This window comes from Mesoplodon densirostris, chromosome 11 (genome assembly GCF_025265405.1).
Source record: "Mesoplodon densirostris isolate mMesDen1 chromosome 11, mMesDen1 primary haplotype, whole genome shotgun sequence".
NCBI classification, from domain to species: domain Eukaryota; kingdom Metazoa; phylum Chordata; class Mammalia; order Artiodactyla; family Ziphiidae; genus Mesoplodon; species Mesoplodon densirostris.
Window position 1 is genome coordinate 102,885,162 of NC_082671.1, and position 22,377 is coordinate 102,907,538.

Here is a 22,377-nt window from a genome sequence, read left to right on the forward strand (position 1 = left end):
TGCTGCAAGGGTTTTGGCCTGAGCAACTGTACAGATAGAATTGCCATCAACTGAGAGGGGGACTGCAGGTAAGTAGAACAGGTCAGGGTGAGGAGATAAGTTTGGGAGTGCATATATTCTAGTTCTCTGTTAGACACCCAAATAGTACTGTAGAGAAAGGGAAAAAATTCAATTCACAGTAACAGTGGCCTGGAATATATAAAAACTGAAGGGTATCTTTCATTACAGCCATTCTAACCAGCTAAGGCTCTTTAAAACATGAACTTTGACTTCAGACCCTTACTGAACCAGTTCTACCCAGGAATTTGCTTTAACCAGTCATATATAAGCCTATGGACTCCATCCTAGCCGGCATGCTATTTTTTATTTGCAGAAGCTCTATGAACCATGCTTTCTGTGATCGAAAATCCCCTCAGACTTTTCCCTCTAGCGAACTACTCAGTGCATGTCTTCACCAGTATGTGTTCCCTTGCCTGGGAGTGTTATTTTTTAACTTTGGTAGTCTTTGTTTTATTCTTTGGCAACAAGCAGCTGGATATAAATTTGGGAGTCAGGCATATAGATCTTACTGAAAATAATAAGACTGGATGAGATCAAGGGAGTGAGTGTAGATAAAAGAACCAAGCGCCGAGCTTTGGGGCACCCAAAAGATTGGAAAGAGGAGGAACCTGTAGAGGAGACAGACAATGACCAGGGAGGTGGAAGGAAAGCGAATTTGTCTTAAAAATGGTAATATGGCCATTTTTGTGAATTGGTGGTGACTGGTGAAATTAAGAGCAAAGTTGTCACCTATTTACAAGATTCCTATATTATACTACTGAGATTTCCAATAATCAGTTGCACTATGGTTGGAGAAGGCAAACTATACTTACTTCTGAGCTGTTCACAAAGTCAGTAAGTCGTGAAATACCCAACTGGAAATTCTTGAGTTTTCAAGTCTCTAATTATAACAAGTGCTTTTGAAAATCGTGCTGCTGGTTGTTCAGACATTGTGAAGTAGCTTAGATAGAAGGCATTTGTTGCATCCTGATAAACTGCAGAAGGATAGGAACACCAAATGTATTTCTCAAGAAAATGGCTCGGGCTTCCAGAATACATCTTAATGTTTTACCCAGTTCCGTTTGTATAGTATCAATTTTCCATATGAAATGTCTTTCCCAACTACACCTGCCCTCAGAGACTCTGAATTACACATTTAAAGGAAGTATCCTTTCTAAATGAGCTGAAGAATGGCATTCTGTTAAAAAGATGAACAGCTGGTCACGTGGAAATTCTCTGGAATGCTCACTTGTCCTGCAAAGGCAGGGGAGAGACTGAGATGTTAGGTGCAGTGTTTGTCGTTCATTGGTATACAGAATTTTTAAAAAATGTAACCTTTTAAAAATGTAATCATGTAAAGAAATCTTTACGTGACTTTGCCTTTCTCCTTAAAAGACTAATCCATCAACAACGTGAAGGCCGTGAGAGCCCACGAAGTGCAATTGAGTGGGTCTCAGGATTGTGCTGGAATTGTCCCATTTGCTGAAACGTTGTTCCTTAGATTAAGATTCAGGACCCTCCCGTGTTTAAAAGTTATCCTCCGTTCTCGATTACCTTGGGATAAACCTGGAATTTCTTAAGCGTGACGCACAAAGACTTTGAATCTCTCTCTGCTCTCCAAGCACCTCTCTCCCTTCTCCGCCTTTGAATTCTTTGTTCCAGCCTGATGCAACTAGATGAGCTAAGCTCTCCCTTCGTCCTTCTTGAGTTCAAGTAGCAGCCTTTCCTCTTACCTTGACCAACTCTGACTTATCCACCACTGATTTACTTCTTCTTTGTGTAATTCTTCGTATTTTCAGGGTCGGTACATAGTTGGGGTTCTCTGTTAATACATTTCCCCCAAGAGATTTGGTCTCAGCTTAGGCTCTTTATTCTGCCTTGTTTCCCAGAATTTCTATAGACATTGTTTAAATGGAGTAGGAGGGAGCTAGGGGCGAGTACCGCATTACTTTCCCCAGGTTACAGATAAATGAGATTACAAGAGATCTGACCCGTTAGGCGTTTGCAAAGAGAGGGACCCGCGGAGGCTAGCCTGCCGTTTGGAAGGCTTAAAGTGTTGGGACCGGGCATTACCTGAATTTGTCGTTAGCGTTGAATTACTGTTGTGAGATATTGTGGGCTGTACGGGTGGGTCAAGAAGGAAGCTAGAGCGCTTGTGTCACGGGTAAAGATTGGCAGTGCCCGCGCTCCTGGCTCGAGAAAAGGAAGGCGAGATGCCATCCGAAGTGGTCCCCTTCCAAACGGGAACAGACGGGAGCGCTGTTGCTTTAACAGTCGCCCCTTCGGCTCCAACAAGAGCTAGTTAGTGACCGTAAGCGAATGTGAGTGTAAAGGCACCGTGTCCTCTCGGCCTTTGTGCACTAAGATGTTTACGTAGTGTCCGGGGGAGGCACGCTTCCACGGGACTCCGCGGCTCGCGAGCCTCACCCCCAGGCTCCTTGCTCGCCCAGGCAGCGCCAATCCCCAGGGCTGGGTTCCCGATGGCAGAGGGTCAGCTTGGCGTACCAGGCACTGTGGTAGCTGTACCCGTCCTCGCAGCCCCATCCTCATTTTCTGAGGCTGTTAGCAGAGAGCCCCACCGGGAGGAGAGGCGGGACGGCTGGGGATGGCCTCTCGGCGCCCTCTGCGCCTCGGCATCCTTCGCTGGCCATCTCGGGCGCCCTCGGCTGTGGCCCCCGGCGGAGGAGAGGAGTTTCCGGGGCTCGGGTCCCTGCAGCCGTCCCGGGGAAGGAGCGCGGAAGCGAGTGGGCGGCGAGAGGCGGAGCAAGGGACGCGGGGGGCGTGGACGCGGCCGGCTTTGGAAAGGCCCCAAGTTAATGAGGCGTGCGCCGGCGGCGGAGTGCCTTTCGGAGCTGGGCTTTCCCCCGCGGCGCGGGCGCCAGGAGCCGCCTTTTCCGCTGGGTGTCACTCGGGGGTGGGGGGGATGGCCCATTCAAAAGCGCCGCGAGGGGGCCCGGCCAGAGCCCTTCAGTGAGCGCTCGCAAGAGGACGGCAGAGGCCCGGCGGCTCGCAGCTCCCGGACCTTGTGGCGCATCAGGACGCGGCTGCCCTGCTGCCCGGACCCCGAGGAACCGCCGCCGCCGCCGCCGCCGCCGCCGCCGCTCTGCTTCCTGCGCGTTAGCCTCTTCTGCGCGCTCCGGGCGGGCGGCCGCGGGAGCCGTTGGGGCGAGGACGGCGCGCGGCTGCTGCTGCCCGCCCCGGCCCGGGCGGCTGGAAGAGGAGAGGCCGAGCCGAGCGGCGGCCCCCCCTATGCCGGGAGGATGTTGGAGAGCAGCGGCTGCAAGGCGCTGAAGGAGGGTGTGTTGGAGAAGCGCAGCGACGGGTTGCTGCAGCTCTGGAAGAAAAAGTGCTGTATCCTCACTGAGGAGGGGCTGCTGCTCATCCCGCCCAAACAGCTGCAACACCAGCAGCAGCAGCCCGGGCAGGGGCCGGTCGAGCCATCCCAACCCGGAGGCCCCGCTGTGGGCAGCCTCGAGCCGCCCGTCAAGCTGAAGGAATTGCACTTTTCCAACATGAAGACCGTGGACTGCGTGGAGCGCAAAGGCAAGTATATGTACTTCACTGTGGTGATGGCCGAGGGCAAGGAAATCGACTTTCGGTGCCCGCAGGACCAGGGCTGGAACGCGGAGATCACGCTGCAGATGGTGCAGTACAAGAATCGTCAGGCCATTCTGGCGGTCAAGTCCACGCGGCAGAAGCAGCAGCACCTGGTCCAGCAGCAGCCGCCGCAGCCGCAGCTTCAGCCCCAGTCCCACCCCCAAGCCCCGCCGCAGCCGCAGCCGCAGCCGCAGCCCCAGCCGCAGCCGCAGCCGCAGCCGCTCCATCCGTATCCGCATCCGCACTTGCGTTCGCACCCACATCCGCACCCGCACCCACTACCGCTCTCGCAGCCGCACGGCCACCGGCTTCTCCGTAGCACCTCCAACTCTGCCTGAAGAGGGCAGCACCCGGGCCAGACGAGGTAAGGTCCCGGCAGCTCGGCTCCCGAGGGAGGTTCCGAGGAGTGGGGCTGGGGGTGGTAGCGGTAGGAAGCCTTTTCCCCCGTTCGGATCTTGGGTGGAAAAATGAGAAATTAATGCAGGTTTCTGGGAGGCGGAAAGAAGGGAACAAGCTGGAGCCGGGAGAGGCGGGGCAGAGAGGGGAGGGTGCGGGGTTCGGGCGGCGCAGAAAGTTCTCCTGATCGCCCGCCCGCCCGCCCACGCTGACCCACGCGTGTTCACTGGTGCGCTCCCCAGCGACGCCGCAGCTTCTCTCCTTGTCACCAGCGCCACTTGAGTGTGTCTGGGGACTCGAGGGAGCGACCCCGGTGTCCTTCTGAGCTCGCTTTGTCCACGGGACAGGCCCGAAGAGAACTGGGTCTTGTAGGAGTCCGAGCCACTTCAATCCGTGTCATTTCTTTCCAGGTTGTGAGGACTTGAGGAAGTGGGACGAGCACCTTTCTATTGTCTTCACTTGGATCGAAAACAAAACAGTCGCCCCGCCCGCACCAGACCAAGTAGTTTGGACAGAATACGACCGATAACTTGGCGATTCCTCTTAGTTATTCTGCATAGTCTTCATCACAATGCAGGAAATGATTTCGAGTCTAGAGACTTTATTTATGAACCTTTGAGAGGATCTTCCAGTATGGTGGACCTTTTAGGAGCGATGATGTACTGTAATGTTATTTTAATGTATTTTGATTTATGATTATTTATTAGTTTTTTTTTAAATGCTTGTTCTGAGACATTTCTGAATGTAGGCCATTTTCCAAAAAAGAAACTTTATTTTCAAAAACCTATTCCCTAGTAAGTTCTAATCTTGGGAAAGAAGAAAGTAAAAGGGTGGTGAAGGGAACACATCAAGAATTCTTTTTCAGAAGGTCTGACACTTAAATGTTATACCAGGTGGTTGAAATTAAACTCTGTGATACTATGTGGAGTTTTCTTTCTTCTTCTTTTCTTTTGAGTTTCTTTTTCCTTCGACACATATTTTGTGTAGAATGGAAGTTTAAAGAAGCTAAATGTTCAGAATTGTGTAATTATAAAAATCGAATTGCTTTTTCTAAAAGGAAATCAGTAGTAATGATAGCTGATTCAGAATATTTCAAACATAACCCAGCTGATGGCAAGATGATCATATCCTGAATATACAAGGAGGGCTGGGTCTGCTGTAGGAAAAGGCTTTCTTAGATTATCTATGTGTGAAGGGTTTAATAAGGAGTTTTCTATGATTTCTCAGTATGAATGCAGTAGGTGTTTCATTTCAAAAAACATAGTGGGGGAAAAGAATTATTCCACTTGTTTGAGAGAACATTTGTGCTCTTAACCACAATAGATATTACCCTTCTCCAGGAGCTTTGCACACTTGATGTGAACCACATTTTCTGGCCCTTTTACTTTGTTCTAGAAGCATATTCTAGAATCTCATAGTTTAAAATACAGTTTGTAAATATTTCAAGGGACTAGGAGTCATAGCTTTTTGTTTTCATTCTGAGAATAATGTTGATCAGAGACACCAGCTGTTTTGCTTTTTATTGCTCTGTGAGAAATCCAAGGGTTATATGTTTTGTTGTTAGGTTAGCTAAACTCAGAAATTGAAAAAGGAAGGACTGGATAAACACTGGATTTGCAGTAAGAAAACACCCCCAGTCTTGTTTTAGCAGCGACTTGTTCAGGAGTCTGGGGGGTTGTTGGGGCCGGGGAGGGGGAGGTGGGGGAAGAGCATGTGCTTTTAAAGGTAGAACAAACCCTCTTCTGTGTTAAATCAAAAGGATGGTCAAAATCCACAAGGGCAGATGCTACTTAAGTTTAAAAAGAGCCCATAGATGCTACCAAATCCTCTTGCGGCTGAAAATCACTTCCTATCTGCCTAGCTTTACTAACGGGTCTCTGTTTACCATCATCTTTTCTGCAAAGTCTTGATCAGTATTTTCCCAGCTTCCAAATTGGAATGGTCAGTATTGGACCACTGCTAAGTTCTGTAGTCAAGAAATGAAAATAGAATTTCATGCTAGAGATATCTTTATTCTCCCTCCATCTGAAAAGGAGTTTCAAGGTCAAATTACTTCTCAGTGCAATATTTAAATGACTGAAATTTGAGATCATAACTCAAATCCAAGAAGTGGTGGGGGAAATAAACGTCAACCAAATGGCAAGCAGAACTTAAGTGAACTCCCACTTGCAGAGGCTAAGTTGCAGTTGTGAAAAAATATATATGATGGGCATCTCAGAGCAGATCTCAAGAGTTCTTAAGTCAAGTTCGGTTTGATTTCTTTGGAACCACTGCTGTGCTTTTTAATAATGCCTCATTGTACTGTCATTTTAATACATGCAGATCATGTAACCCCAATTAAACCACAGCTATTTTTTCCAGATGGAAGGATTTTTCTTTCAAATTCTCATGCTATAAAAAAATTAAAATCCATACCAAATACTTTTAAAATTAAGATTCTTGTAGGCTTTTAAAGGCACTTGTATGTTGTTAGCTTGCATACCGGCTAGGTAGTGTTGTCAAAAAAAAGTATGCCCAGGCTCCCTCGTGGCTGCTAGAATTTTTTTCTTTCTCACAATGGCTCTGGTTTGTAATGTGGCCACCAGAATCGTGGTTCCTTGTATTATCTTTCCACAGCCCTTAGTCCTTGCTCTGCTGTGATATTTACATTGAGTTGACCCTCTTAGTGACTCTCTAGTCTGAACCCCTCTTAGCATTTAACTGTGAAACCTCAGAAATTAGAAAGGAGAGGAGGAGGATGGGATTTTTTCTTTATTTAACACTTATTGTGGCTTAATAATTTTTCCAACACAACAACAACAAAAAACGAGCATACTTCACAATACTCAGCAACACAAAAAACAAATGCACATCATTTAATGTGTTGGTGGGTCTATTTTACCTGTGAGAAAATGATACAAACCACCTAGGGTATTCTGAGGCCTGACAAATCACCTTCATGGAGAAAGGTGATTCTTCTTTCAACCCAAGAAAAGGAAGAAGGAGAGGACAGGTCCAGTAGAAAACCCACCCCTTAAATAAACATAAAATGTAAAAAGTTGGAAAATTAAAAGGAATGTCCCATCTGGAAACTGAACTTTTTGTCTTTGAACTTGTGTTGGCACCAAGCCTCTTACACAGTGAGTTCAATGACTATCTGTTGGGACAAATGAAAGAAGGAAAAAATGTCTAACTCCCCAGCACCCAGGAGGGCGATTTCTCTGGCCTCACACAGTGCTTCCTTCTCTACTTGCTTCATGCGATTCCCTGAGGACAGCTACCACTGGGACCGGCTATGCATCATGACGGAACTCCTTGGACATACTTTCTTAGTGGAGATCCACATGGATCTGCGTATGCCCTACGGGGAGTGCTGAGGTCAGAGGGCGAATGGCTATAAAGGGCCCTTTCAAAGTGAACGTTCCCCTCATACAGGAAGGGGGATTCTCTCATCATGTAGAAATCAAACCAACTTTATAACTTCATTTCACGTATTTTTTTCAATGGAGGTTAAAAAAAAGAACGAAGCCCAGTTGTTGCTTAATAGAGCTCCTCTTAACACGTTAGCACCGTTAGGAAGTCTGGCTTAAGCTGAGAGGCCCGTTTTAACGCTGTATTGCTCTCATATTCCAAACACTATTTCTCTTAAAGACTCTTCATTTAAGTCTGACACTATATGAGTTGTTGCCAGTGTGTGGGTTCAAACACATCACTTGTTTTCTGTCCCCAGGGAGAGTGACTTGGTTTTAGCTTGGCTCCAAGTGTTTACAGTGTCACGTTCAGTGGCAGGTTTACGAGAGGGATCTAAGACTTGAATGAAACTGGAGCAATCTCATAGAAAATAGAGCTTTGTAGGATGACGATGGGCCTGTGAACATTCCTTTTCCTCTTTTTTTTGTAAATGTCAAACTAATTCGTTTTTGCTTTACCAGTAAAATGCCCTCAGTAGAATAAAATTTAAATTTGGGAATTATAGAGCTCGATGAATCCATCAGTGATTCTTTCAAGAGAAATACACCTATTTACCTAAAACAACCTAAGATGTATTAATTGTGGAATTGGGTTGGATGGGTTTTTAAGAACTATCTTCTAAATTCTTGACACAGTTTAAAGGGTGAATTTTGATCTGCGGTGCCGAACAGCCAATCCAGATTTACATAAGATTGGATGACAGAGTGATCTGTGACTTTGTTGGCAGGACTCCATCTGTCAAATGGAGTAAAGGATCCAACAGGGTTTCCTAGAAAGGGCATTATTGTCCAATGAAGGAAGCAGAAGGGCCCTGGACCATTAGATGCAGCTGCGTAAAAACTACCTGTTCTGAAGCTGGCCTGCTGGTGATCAGCTGGGTGGTGGGGAAGCAGATTTTAACAACAGGTGGTCCTTCCAGACCATTGTATTTATTTTGAGAAGAAAGATAAGACAATTGTCTGTTACATTCCCCTGTCAACCTTCTGCTTAAAATTTCAGAATATGCAAATACGAGCTTTGAAAAGCAAGCATCACCATGTACCAAATGCTTTACAAACTATCACATTTGTGAACTTAATGAAGTGGTCGTCATTTGTGTAAATATGTCTCTTAAATGATTTTGGAGAGATGTGATTTATTTTTCGTATTTTCAAAATGCATTCCATTTCAAATAAAGTATCTGTCAAGATGACTGACCTGTGGACCTTTTGAAGGCCTTGTTCACCAGTCACGTGCGCTGCATGTACCTGTGGGAGCAATGTTCTAAAGGGCTTGGCCATTGTAAAGGCCATGACCACTCTGGGAAGAAAAAGACGATCTTCTGAGGTTGGAAATTTATTTTAAAAATTACCTGGTCATTTTGAATATAGGGTATAGAATTTCACTCAGGTTATTTGGTGAAATAATTATTGCTTTTTGAATGCTAATGAATTTGAGTTGAATTTTTCCATAGTGCCCAGAGGACAAGAAATGGTCCCTAGTGAATTAGCTTGGAGGCAATTCCTTCTTGAGTTCCAGAGAGATTTGAGTCCTAGGTCCCTTGAGAGGGTGAAGACTTGACTCTAGGAGAATCATCTTTCAAGCCGGTATCTGTAAAGCTTCCTGTTTTGTGTTGAGAGCAGAAGAGAGACTCTATTCTTTTTTCTTTTTTAAAAATATTTATTTATTTATTTATTTATTTATTTATGATGCGCCACATCTTAGTTGCGGCACGCGGGACCTTTAGTTGCGGCATGCAGACTCTTAGTTGCTGCATTCATGCGGGATCTAGTTCCCCTGTCAAGGGACTGAACCCGGGCCCCCTGCGTTGGGAGCACGAGCACAGAGTCTCACCCGCTGCACCACCGGGTAAATCCCGAGACTCGATTCTTTAAAGGAATATGGCATATCTTTACTTACAATCTCCATTGGCATCTAAAAGTGTTTAAATCTTCAAAGACTTTAAAATAGGAAATTTGAAGGCATTTTTTATCTCTTAGCATAGCCTTACATTGAGAGCTTTGTTACTTTACGCTTTTGGTTTGGTTTTGTTTTCTTTTTTCATTTGTCCTACTTGGTTATGTGGAGGTTTTCTTGCCCTTTCGGAAGTCTGAGGTCTTCTGCCAGCGTTCAGCAGGTGTTCTGTGTGGATATTTCCACGTGTAGATGTATTTTTTGTGTATTTGTGGGAGGGGGTGAGCTTCATGTCCTACTCTTCCGCCGTCTTGATGCCTCCCCTGTTTGGTTTTGTTTTTAAAGAAGAAATGAAATCTGAGAAGGCAAATTACTGCCGTTGTGAGGGAATTTCAGGGGTACAATGTGAAATAAATGTGTGAAGCAGGTGGTAAAGCAGGGTTGGTAAGAGTCGGGATTTATGAGTACATGGGTTCAAGTCCCAGTTCTACCACTTACAGGCCGTGTAGAGCTTGAGTTACTTAACTTCTTGGAAACTCAATTTCCTTCTCTGTAAAATGGCGTTGATAAAGGTTCCCACCTTCTGGTTATTGAGAAGATTTAATAAGTTAGTAAAAGTGCTTAGAACAGTGCCTGGTGTGGCTATGAAAGGAAGCTTCCTGCATTTTAGGGCACATAAGCAGGTTTGGAGATCATTATAACCATGTGAATATATAATATATGGTGTTTTAAAGCTATGAATTGTATTTTCTGATACCTCAGCACTTCTTTTAAATTGTAAGAACAGTATGATGGCAACATTCTTGTTTTCAACTTTGAAAAAAGACAAAAAAGGCATTATTTATAGTACTACTATTTTCATTTGCTTATCACTTTCCAGTCTCCGTTCACATGCTTATGTATTTTAAGTGAGTTACAATGAAACAATCAGAATACTCATATATGCGTCTGGAGGGGATGCTGTGGTGCTCCACCCAGATTGCCACCTGAGGACAGAGAGGGGAGGGTACTCGGTCCCCACATATGAGACTGTTGGTGGCTGTCATGATGTCAGTTAGCCCTTTCCCTGGAATTGTCCTCAGCCTTGTCTCAGGGAGAGCTGCCTTGCCCTAGGACGTACCCCCTCCTTGGGTGCGATTGGTCTGTGGGGAGTGGGTACAGACCAGGCCCCGTTGTCTCCAGTCGGACAACTGTAAAGGGCCATCCCAGCTCCAGTGCTCCCTGGAGCAGTGGCCGAGGCCTGTCTCAACAAGGAGGTGGCCTTGTAGTTCAACTCTCCCTCCGCCCAGTCCTCCTTCCCTCGCTCCTTCACGGGTGAGGTTCTCAAGAACAGCCCCAAAACCTCCTGCAGTCAAACGTCAGAGTGTCAAGAACCTGTTTCTCAGGGGATCTTGTCTATGACTCTGTGTGTGTGTGTGTGTGTGTGTGTGTGTGTGTGTGTGTATTTCCACCAGCATGCTTCTGTAGGAAGGCTGGTGGTGTTGTAAGGGGGTCTACAGCATAATGATTAACCTTATGCTTTAGAGTAGTTGCTCTCAACCTGGAGCGATTTCCTCCCCCAGGAGACTTTGACCATGTTTGGAGACATTACTGTTTTTCATAACTGGTGGTAGAGGTCAGGGATGCTGTCAAATATCCAGCAATGCACAGGACAGTCCTCCATAACAAAGGATTATGCAACCCAAAATGTTAGTAGTGCCAAGGTTGAGAAACCCTGCTTTAAAGTCAAAAAGTCTTGATTTTATTAGCTGAATTCCCTTGGGCAAGTGATTTAATTTACTTTAGCCTCAGTTTTCATGAGTAAAATGAAGACAATGATTGTACCTGTCTCATGGAGTTGTGAACCCAAAATTAGGTAGTTCGCATAATGAGCTGTCACTGTTCCTGTCACAAAGTAAGCATTCAATACATGGTAGCTATCACCCTCATTATTATTTAAAGTGGTAATTTTAATGACAGCATAATATCCCATTGAGTCGATGTATTATTTCAGTCATTTGCCTATTGTCATCTAGTGAGTTTCTGTTTTCATGCTGTTTTCAACACTCCTGCAATAAATATCTTCATGCATACATCATATTGAGAAGAACATGGACTTGAATTCTAGTTCTGACTTTGTTTAGTCTTTTGACATTAATCTCTGAGCCTAGTCTATTCATCTGTAAGTGAGAATAACAGCCTTGCCCTTGGGGAGCTCTTATGGACATACAGTGAAGTGGCAGTGAAATCTACATGAGTTCAAGTCCTAGAGCCACCATTTAACCACCTTACTCACAGTGAAGCATTATGTAAATGAAAATATTATTATCCGGATACCATTTTAAGAGGGATTAGATACTATATCTATATATTTATTATACTTACATATCTAGATATAGATATAGATATCGTATGTGTGTATAAAACACATATGTGTATTCCAATCCAAATAATTTGGATTTAAGAAATAGGATGTTATCACAACTAGAAAAATAGCATCCAGTAATCCCTAGTTTTTTGTAGAACTTGAGCCAAATTTATATTTGTATTTAAGTGGAAGGAATCCTATGATCACAACATTATAACTGTCTAGAATTATTGACACAGAAAAACCTGAGTAATGAACTCACTGGCCACATGAATCTATTTAGCAAGGTGTTCTTCCTTGCTTTGTTTCTTTCTCAAAGACCTTGTTGGAAACCTTCACCACATAGAAAGGCAATAAATGCCATGGCATGGGTGCTCTTGACCCCTGGCCTTACCTGCCTACAAAGTGAGTCAGGTTATCAAAGATGGCACAGGGTGGGGCAAGAGGGCTTTGAAGATTTAGATGCTCTAGGGTGGGCTATAGATGTAGGCAGGTCTCCTTGGTCTGAAGGTTGTTCTTCAGACAGGTTGTTTTATTTTGAAGGGATTGTTAGGACCTGAGGACAGAAAGGACCGCTTTGTCACCCCTTAATGCAGAGTCACAACTGACTGCTCTGAGATAGCGTCCGTGTGGGAGTGACTTGCTCCCTGCCCCGGGCATTCACCTGAAGTATTGGATGGTTAGTTGGATGCCAGAAATGAAAACTTGAAAAAATAGTCGACGTGGTTATTTGCATACTCTCAAACCCTGCCAAATTCATTTCTAGCAGAGTGGGCAAACATACTCCGTAGTCCTTTGAGACCTGACAGCCTGTGCTTCTGAGGTAACTGATAAAGGAGTATTCAACTACTGTACAGAAAGCAACAGGAAATGACTCTGGAGGGGTTTCAAGGGTTTAATGAAGTCACTGTCCTCCTTTGGCTTTTCTTCTGAAGCTGATAGTTCATCCAGTTCAGCTCCTTTTGAAGCTGACAGTTCAGTTATTTTGCAAGTATTTTGAACTTTGGTGTCACACATTCTCCCGAGTGGTGTGGCTTACTGGGTCAGGGCTGACTCATCACCTCAAAAGAGCAGACCGGCTTTGTGAGTCATCACAGTCAAAGAGGCCAAACTTGTAATAGTTTTCAGCATATTCTCTTTCTAGTTTTTAGCTGCTGGAGAGATGTTCATTTTTACAAAGCTTGGTTCCAGTTTTTAAACACATACCTGTTTTTAATGATCCTTCCAAGGAATTCCCAGTATATATACATTTGTGGGTATGTACATCTATGTATGTATATATGTGTGTGTGTGTGTGTGTGTGTGTATTTGTACATACATATACACTTTTCTTGCTAGTAACGTTCATGGCCCGTGAAGGTGGGATGGTCAGTTTTTTTGTTGTGGAACTTGACATCTGAAGGATTTGAAACTGCACTGAGCAGAGCTGGCTTCCTCAGAGCTTTGAGCATCCTGCTTTGAGGGTTAAGCCCACCCTGCCTAAACCACTATTACAAAGCAGTGGTCTGTGGTGGTGCCAGATCCCCTTTGTAATTTCCTGTTGCCGTGTTTCGACACCACCACTGAAGGGAATGACTGGTCTCTGTGGGAGACGATTCAGTGACTTAGTCTTAGTTTCTTACAGCAAAGGAGATCCTTAAGGTAGACAACAGTGTGAGTTGTGTTTGCAGGCGTGAGAGTGAATCTTGTCCCTGCCACAATGCACTGACTCACTATAGAATAATTGTAATTATTGCCTAGGGTTCTAGTTAAAATCCCTGATGCCTGTAAAAAGTGCCACATAGCTACCACAAGACTGAGCTGCATGGCTGTCTTGACAGCTTGTGGACCCTGGTTTGTATTTGCTTTCTATACAGTGGTGAGCAATAATACCTCTTCTCTACCTGTATAAATGGTAAGTTGAGATCAGAGCTGAAAACAGAATTTTAGGAGTTTTGATAAAGTCTCTTTCATCTCTCCCCTTTCTGCAGAGGAAAAAAAATGAAGCTAAGAGGGCCAGTGACCTGCCCCTGGTCACACAGCCAATTAAACTCAAAGACAGGATTAGAACCCAAATCCGGCTCCCTTGATCCTTAATTAATGCTCTTTCCACTGTGGCACTACTGTGTAAGGCTTGGAAGATAGTTTATGTAAATTCAAGATGTTATTCTAGAAGATAATCACTCGAAGTATTCAGACATCACATCTCTTCCCCCCCCAAAATATAAATTTTTACTTAAATTATATAAACTGTCTTAAGGGGTTTATAGATATTGAAAATAAGCTGTTTAATTCTACTGTTATACTTTTTAAATAAATTATTGTATTTATTTATTTTTGGCTGTGTTGGGTCTTCTTTGCTGCGCGCGGGCTTTCTCTAGTTGCGGCGAGCGGGGGCTGCTCTTCATTGTGGTGCGCGGGCTTCTCACTGTGGTGGCTTCTTGTTGCGGAGCACGGGCTCTAGGCACGGGGGCTTCAGTAGTTGTGGTGCACAGGCTCAGTAGTTGTGGCTCGCAGGCTCAGTAGTGGTGGCATACGGGCTTAGTTGCTGCGCGGCATGTGGGATCTTCCCGGACCGGGGCTTGAACCCGTGTCCCCTGCATTGGCAGATGGATTCTTAACCACTGCGCCACCAGGGAAGCCCAATTCTACGGTTTTAAAACGTGCTTTGTGACTTAGTCTTTCCAAATATAATCCACGTGGGTTAAAAGAAACCTTAAGCAGGAAGAAAATTCACAAAAGAAAGCAATGTTTTGAAATGGGCATATTTTAAAATACAGTTGTTAGAATATAGTCTTTTTCAAAAAATTTTTGAAAATCATTTATTTAGAACCTGGGCTAAAAAACTGCTTGCAGTTTATTTTATCACCTGGCTCCTAAAATATTCATGGAATGTTTCTGGTGTTACTAGTCACCTCCACATACCCCCCAGGTCTTGAAATTATCTCGGGAGCTGAAAAGTTGAAATGACTTGAATGTTTATACGGTTACTTGAGGAAATAGCTCACTGGCTTTTCTAGCTTCTCTGTGTAGGTGTCAGGAGAAATATTTCCTGAAAAACGTTTATGGAAGGTAATAGATCCACAGGTATCCATGAAATGCTGACAGGTCGGGTGGTAAAACTTGTTGCTGCTCTTCCAGGGAATTAGGTGAATGTAATTAACACAGCCCAGAATTCCATCATAAATAACAGTTTACGACCTACCTAGGACACGAAATATCCCAAACTAGACAACTTGGACAAGATTTCAGAATTTGTAACCTTTAATGAGATGACAGGGGAGAAAAAAAGGCGAGGGATCCCTCATAAGTGTATGTACTCCAGAATCCAGTAAACAGGTTTTTAATTCAAAATTACGTGTGCACCCCGGGTGACGTCATTATCTCCTCTTACGTAAAATGACCTTTTACAGGACTTCATTCATAGCACTTGGCTCCGGAGTCACAGCATTTGTCACAAGGCAGCGGGTTGCCTGCTTGTTCTTCATGCAAGTGATGACTGGGAGGGCTTGATAGCGGGTGATGCTGACAGCCTCTCTCTGACAGCAGATCGTCAGCATTCCTGACCGGGGCACTCCAAGAGCCTGGGAAAACACGTTGATTTCAACATGGCTTTAAAAACAATATCCAGTTGAACCAAATGACTGCATAAAAGAGGTACTCAGAGCAGCTTTTGTGGGATTAGCTGGTTCTTGGTGCCCCTAAACAAATTCATGATGATGTTGGTATCATAATCAGGGTACCCTCTTATTTATTTATTTATTTATTTATTTATTTATTTATTTATTTATTTATTTATTTATTTAATGGTGGTACTTTTTAATAGTTTACAGCTACAGTATCAAATTTTATATGTATATATATATGTATAAATACAGTTACAGACCATAAATATCCACAAGGCAAAATACCTGCCACTAGGCAGACCCCCCCACAAAAAGTCTTTGCAACTAAATAAACTAACAGCTTAAGTAATACTGAAGAAAAACAGATGCTGAGGTAATTTTTCATCTAAAGTGACTACAGCCTATATTAAAACATTCTTACTGTAAGAGTTCAAGTAGTTATGAAACCCTTGTCACAAAACCCCCAAATGCAACTTTAATATATAGATTCAAACTAAACAAAAAATATTTTAATTATAAATAGGTAAAATAAATAAGATTATTCCTGCTGAAATTCAATCATGACAGTATTATTTCTTTTTTTATATATCTAGGGACTTTGTTGATAACCTGGCCAAAAAAAACAATAGAATTCATGAAACCTTTCTCAAAAACTACATATTACTCTAATGCCATATATATATATATCTTCAGATGAATATATGTATATGTATATAAATGGGATTTTCATTCTGGATGAGCAATCTGTTCCTTTAAAAATATATGTATGTATCCCAAATATGAAAACATGCTTAATTTCTCTTAAAAGATCACTCTTATACAATGCACACTGACTAGTATGAGAAGGGACATTTTACAGATTTTAGAAACTTTAGAAGCACATTTATTTTCTTACCAACAGTTACGTTAGAATATTTGTTTTACTAAGTTATAGTTACAGCAGTAAAAAAAAGTCACTTATTTTTCATTATTGCCAGTTTTGCAAAAATCCCCATGCTTCTTTATCTTTTAATATTCAACCTGCAAGAATCCACTGGCACCAAGTAACACTTCAAATTTTTTCAAAGCATATAATTTCCCAGTTAAGGCCCATAGGAACACATTTAATAAAAGGTCATCTGAACAGAAACCATACATTTTGAGTAAAAAGAAACTATCAAATTAGTTTATATTTTGTAGTGACCTATGAAATCAACATTCACTATGACATTCAGTGTTCTCAGAAAAAAATTTTACTTTTAAGAATATATATAAACCAAAGATTATACATTGTTCTGGAGTTGTCATCCAAAAGTAGAAACAAACATTGAACATGTTCTGTTTCTTGGCCCCTGCCCACAGTCTAATCATTTGTCAACTCCTCATACACTGGGCAGCAACCTTTAGCAAAAATACTAGAACAAGTCTCTAAGCAAAACCAAAATGTATAAATAATTAATTTCCTTTTTTCAAAGCTCTTCCATTCTTGTTTTAAAATAAACAAAGTGTTTTTTTAATGTTCTCACATCCCAAACGATGACTTCTGGAAAACCTCCAACAACAATTCATTTTTGATGTATCCATCTTCGTGTCCGAGGGCATCTGGAAGCAAGTGAGAGCTCCTTCACGTTGTTCATCTCCATGACAAGGCAGTCTCTCCTCTAATTGATGAAATTTGCACTTACTGGGGAATCTTCCGTTTGAAAGGAGTCTCTTCATTCTTCATTCGAAAGCTTCTAAAGTCAGGTTCCTGAGCGGAAGAGTTTGGATATCAAATTCAGAAGTTTCTGCCGGAAATTCAGTTTGTCTCCAATTCTGAACTGAATGGCACACTCAACTTCAGGATCTGCCGGGGCCCGCGTCGGGCTCTGCTGAGCGCTCTTACGAGCCCTCCTTCCAGGCATCTCTGTAAGCAGCCGCCGGGAACTGTGCTGCAGAATCCGGGAACTCAGTCCTCCAACCCTGGCACCTTGGGTCTGCAGGACTCGGGCTGCGCGCTGGGCGCACGGGCCGAAGCGGGCGGGCGGGACGGAGCTGGAGGCTGCACACCGACCGCCTCCAGGAAACTCTGAGGTATGACCCTCTTATTTATATGCATTTAACTTGACATATAAAATCAAAACTCTTACTTCAAACTTATTGCGCAGAAATTGACCAACAGAACAGGAATGAGAGACAAAGAGTGTGAATTTGAAGTATGGAAAGAATCAGATCTGAAATGGGAGGGTGTGAGTTATAAGGGTTGGCAAGAGGATTCCACCCTCCTGATAGGCAAGGCAGGGGGACCCAGGCAGGCCTGGGAAGTGAAGAGATCTTGCAGGAAAATGGAGGGGAAATGAAGACGTTTTTCTAAAAAACGTCTTCAATTCTTGCTTTCCCCAAGTAGCAATGAAAGTTTCTGTTTTTCTCAGGATGTAAAGTTCCTATGGACCTTTGATTAAGAACACTACGTTTTAAAAAATGAAAATATTTTAGAGGAAAAGGGAAGTGAAGAATTCAGCTTTCTTCTCTCTTTTGAAGACTTTATTTCTTCTGTAAGTGGGTCTCTGAAAAAGGAAATTAACACAGAATAAAGTGAAACTTCTGCGAGTTTTCTATAGGCTCAAAGCTCTTAAGAAACATTTTCTGTAATTTGATTTGAGTTTGAAAATCTAAGTCATTAGACTATTTCCTTCTAGATCCTAACCTTACAGTAAGGAGTGTAGTGTATGGCGGTAATCGTACCTCTCCCACAGGATTGATGTAAGCAATTAATTCAGGCAAGGTACCTAAGTGCTTATCCTAGTGCCAAGTTCATAGCAAGTGCTCCATAGAGAATGGCTACAATAACGAGACAGTGTGAGGTGTGTGATGGGGCATGTAAGACAGTTTTTGGGGCCAGAGGCCAGACTTTCCATGGTTTTTTGCACTTTTTTTTTTGTAAAAAAAGATAATGTTTTATTAATAGCACACTTTAACAAAACTGGTTGCTAATTCAGATATAAATAAAACAATATGTACTTTAAAATAAGAATTAGGAAATACAGACACCTATATGAAAATTGGAACTATTTCTTCAGGTTTTATCATATTGATAAGTCTCATTCTACTCAGCAGATTTAACTGAAAAATAAACTTAAAACTACTTTTTCTGTAAGTAGAAGGTGCTTTAAAAAAAAATTATTTGCAGGGCACAGTGGCAGGCCTGCAGGGATACAAGTAAGAGTAAGTTGTAAGGTTTGCTCTCCAGGAACCTACATCAGAAGCAAAGGGAAGATGAGACATAATCCTATCGCTGGTGTAGTACTAGTCATAGTACTTCATAGAGTATTAGTAATAGAAGTAGCAGCAACTAACATTTATTGGGTACTTACTAAATGCCAGGTCCTATACCACATGTTTCGTATGGATTATTTTATTTATTTATTATAAAGATCAGCATTGGATTTGATTGTGTATAACAGGTGATTCCAAATAAGTGTATTAAGATAAAGACTTACTTCTCTTTTATCTGAAAGACGTCTGGAGGTGGGTTGTGCAGAGCTGATATGGTGACGTTTTGGACCCAGAGGCTCCTTTTACCTTTCTCGTCCACCATCCTTGGTGTACAGGGCTTGTATCCTCACAGTCCAGGATGGCTGCTGGAGTTCCAGACACTGTATCTGAGTGCGAGACAGGAAACAAGAGGAACTGGGCGTAGAGCAGAAGGGAACACCTTGGAGATAAATAATTCTTTTCAGAGACATTTTGGACCCCCATATGATGGCTTCCCATTACCGCGTATTTTCTGTCCAAAGTTGCAAGGAAGGCTGGAAGTGTATTCCTTCAGCTGGGCACATTGCCATCCCAGACAACATCAGGGTTCTGTGAGCAAAGGACAAGAGGAGAATGGTTATTGGGAAGGAAACCAGCAGTCTCTGCCATAGTTCTCATCACCTTCCAGTTGGTAGATGAGAAATTGAGGATTAAGAGTTGGAGACATTTACCAGCCAATGGTGGGACCAGGATTGTCATCCAGGAGTCTAACTCCACTGCCTTTGTGTTTGGTGTGCCCATGTGCTGGCATGAAAATGCAAATAGACCTCTCACAGAGATGGGAAGATGCTTAGAAATATTAGCTTAAAGTCTTTTACATACTTTCACCATTCTTACTAAGGTCTTAACATTTTCATTTCAGACACGGTACTGTTTTAATGGTGTTCAATTGGTTCTTTTTTTTTTTTTTTCTTTCACTTGGTTCTTTTTTACATTTGAACAATTTAAATAGAACACAACTGATTTTTTTTTTTTTTTGTGGTACGCGGGCCTCTCACTGTTGTGGCCTCTCCCGTTGTGGAGCACAGGCTCCGGACGCGCAGGCTCAGCGGCCATGGCTCACGGGCCCAGCCACTCCACGGCATGTGGGATCCTCCTGGACCGGGGCACGAACCCGTGTCCCCTGCATCGGCAGGCGGACTCTCAACCACTGTGCCACCAGGGAAGCCCACAACTGATTTTTAAAACAGAAATATGTAGTTGCTTTCTGTGTCTTCATGTCGGAGTCATATTGACATTGGAGAGAGAGAAGAAAGATCTAAGGTTCTCAGGAATCTGGAGCTCTAAAGCTAGTCTCCATCAGTGGTGCTTTTCCAGCAGCCAGCTCTATCTATCACCGTTCATAGATTCCATGACAAGATCCAAATCAGGGAAACAGAAGAAGAAATGAATGCTTTTTATTCATGCTAAACAGGAGGAGTACCTTAGTGTTTATTCTACCCTGAGAGTTTCTTATTCTTTAAAAGGGAGTTTCTTCAAGGGTCAGCAAAGAGTAGTAGAAGGAATCCTGGACTCTAGGCTTGGCTTGACTGCTAACAAGTTGTGAGAGCCTAATTAGATGATTTTTGCCTCTCCGGATGTCAGTGTTTTGTTTTGTTTTTGTTTTTGTTTTTAAATTGAAGTATAGTTGATTTACAATGTTGAAAGAATGTGTATATTCTTTTTCATATTCTTTTCCATTATGGTTTATTACAGGATATTGAATATAATTCCCTGTGCTATATAGTGGGACCTTGTTGTTTATTTTATATATAGTAAGGACTTTAGTTTCCTCATCTTTCAAGTAAAGATGTCTCAACTGCTCCCGTTCAACTATAATATTTATAATCCTTAGATATTTTTGCCTCAGTTGCCTTTGGAAAAGAGTACAGACTTTGCATTTGGAGGACATGAGTTTGACTCTTAGCTTAGCCCCTCATAAACTGTGTGACTTTGCACAAGTCACCTAGAGTTTTTGAACTTCAGCTTCCTCACCTGTCATATGGGAATAATGAAACCTGTCCCATAGAGCTATTGTGAGGGTTGAAATAAATAATATACGTGAAAGCACTTTGCACAGAAGATGATCACTAAATGTGATCAATAAATATGTCATTAACCCATACTAGCTCTTCCTTTTTAGTGCTTAATGTTTAATATCTATTTTATACCAAAATAAAGAAGAGAGAGAGAGAGAGTTTTTATGTCCTCTCTGCGTTGAGAGAGACAAGAAAGGAAGGGGTTTACAGTCTGTACCCATAGATCAAAAAATGTTTCTTTTCAGTTCATCTAGTGAGTTTAGATACAACACCAAAGACCTCTTTCCCCACTGGGAAGCCTGTGTCTATTCAGGCAAAACATCTAGGAAGAGTTTGTCTCCAGTGTCTGCTAAAGAGCATCCCTGTCTCATGACCTCTTCATTTCAATCCCTGGAACCACGGACAGCAAAAATCTCTAACAACTTACAAAACCATCTGTCTTTATTCTGTGCTTTACCCAGCTCCTTCCTTTGGGAAAAAGAAAACTACAACAAGGCATCGCTGCTCTGGGGGGTTCTGGTTTTGGTTTTGTTGTTTTGACAGCCCAACGTGCCTTCAACTCAACCTCTTCCGACTCCTATCCAATGAAAACCCAATGGTACAGCGAGATCTACTGATCGGAGTGATGACAGATACTAAATGATCCAACTACCTGATTACGCTCTAAGGTTGGAATGTATTCTCACATGATCTAGAATTATTTTCTACTCCATGGCCTGAAATGAAAATGGGTGCTTCTGAATGACTTGATGTAGGCAGAAAATGTGTTTAAGCTGAATCTTCTATTACTTTGAACACACTAATGAGCTGCGTTTGACTTCAATAATGTAACCAGGGAGAATAATGATTGAGGGAGTAACACAAATTGAACAATAATAGTTGCTATTTTACGAGCATTTATTTTATGACAGATTCTTTATCATAACAGTGCTATGAGGTGTAGGTATTATCTCCCTTTTACTGTTAAGAAAACAGAAGCTGACGGAAGTTAAGTAAGTCCCCAAGATCAGAAGACAGTGATACGGGACTTCCCTGATGGCGCAGTGGTTGGGAGTCCTCCTGCCAGTTGGGGGGATAAGGGTTCAAATCCTGGTCCAGGAAGATCCCACATGCTGCGGGGCAGCTGGGCCCGTGCGCCACAGCTACTGAGCCTGCGCTCTAGAGCCCGTGAGCCACAACTACTGAGTCCGTGTGCCACAACTGCTGAAGCCCGTGTGCCTAGAGCCCATGCTCTGCAACAAGAGAAACCACCGCAATGAGAAGCCCGCGCACTGCAACGAAGAGTAGCCCCCGCTCGCTGCAACTAGAGAAAGCCCGAGCACAGCAGCGAAGACCCAACGCAGCCAAAAATAATAAATAAATAGATAAATTTAGAAAAAAAATTTTTTTTGCAAAAATAAATAAATAAATATAAAGAAGTCGATGACGCAGATCTGGGAGACTCCAGAGGCCCTTAAGCCTTCCACAACTTCCAGCCCTTCAGAGTGAGAGGAATGGGGGAGTCCAAGCCCAGCAGGGCTCACCTTCCTCAGGGAGAGTGGGGCCTGGCAGACGGTAGCTTCACGGCCACTGTGACTTTCTGGAGGAGAGTGCCTTGCCATAGGCCATACCATAGTTTGCATGTTCTCTCCCCAGACCACCCTGCAAAGCAGTCTGTGTGCTTTGAAGGCATCATTTTATTTATGGAATGATGAGGTTGTGGATCAATGGGAAAAGACATAAAGACTAGTTTCACTTAGCATTTATTCAAGAAAAACAC

General features: G+C 43.0%; 2 protein-coding genes across 2 annotated transcripts; one reads left to right on the forward strand and one right to left on the reverse strand.

Moving 5' to 3' along the window:
* Nucleotides 1-2,840: 2,840 nt before the first annotated feature.
* Nucleotides 2,841-4,953, forward strand: PHLDA1 (pleckstrin homology like domain family A member 1). Its single transcript, XM_060113164.1, has 2 exons — nucleotides 2,841-4,000; nucleotides 4,443-4,953. The coding sequence occupies exon 1, from the start codon at nucleotides 2,856-2,858 to the stop codon at nucleotides 3,972-3,974; it is 1,119 nt and encodes a 372-aa protein (XP_059969147.1). The 5' UTR covers nucleotides 2,841-2,855; the 3' UTR covers nucleotides 3,975-4,000; nucleotides 4,443-4,953.
* An 11,082-nt stretch (nucleotides 4,954-16,035) lies between these two features.
* LOC132498907 (phorbol-12-myristate-13-acetate-induced protein 1-like) lies at nucleotides 16,036-17,374 on the reverse strand. The gene has a single exon (XM_060113137.1). The coding sequence runs from the start codon at nucleotides 17,208-17,210 to the stop codon at nucleotides 17,049-17,051; it is 162 nt and encodes a 53-aa protein (XP_059969120.1). The 5' UTR covers nucleotides 17,211-17,374; the 3' UTR covers nucleotides 16,036-17,048.
* Nucleotides 17,375-22,377: the final 5,003 nt, after the last annotated feature.

Excerpts from the sequence above, each read along its gene's own strand:
- LOC132498907 (XM_060113137.1), bottom strand. The coding sequence starts at position 17,210 with ATGCCTGGAAGGAGGGCTCGTAAGAGCGCTCAGCAGAGCCCGACGCGG.
- PHLDA1 (XM_060113164.1), top strand. The coding sequence starts at position 2,856 with ATGAGGCGTGCGCCGGCGGCGGAGTGCCTTTCGGAGCTGGGCTTTCCC.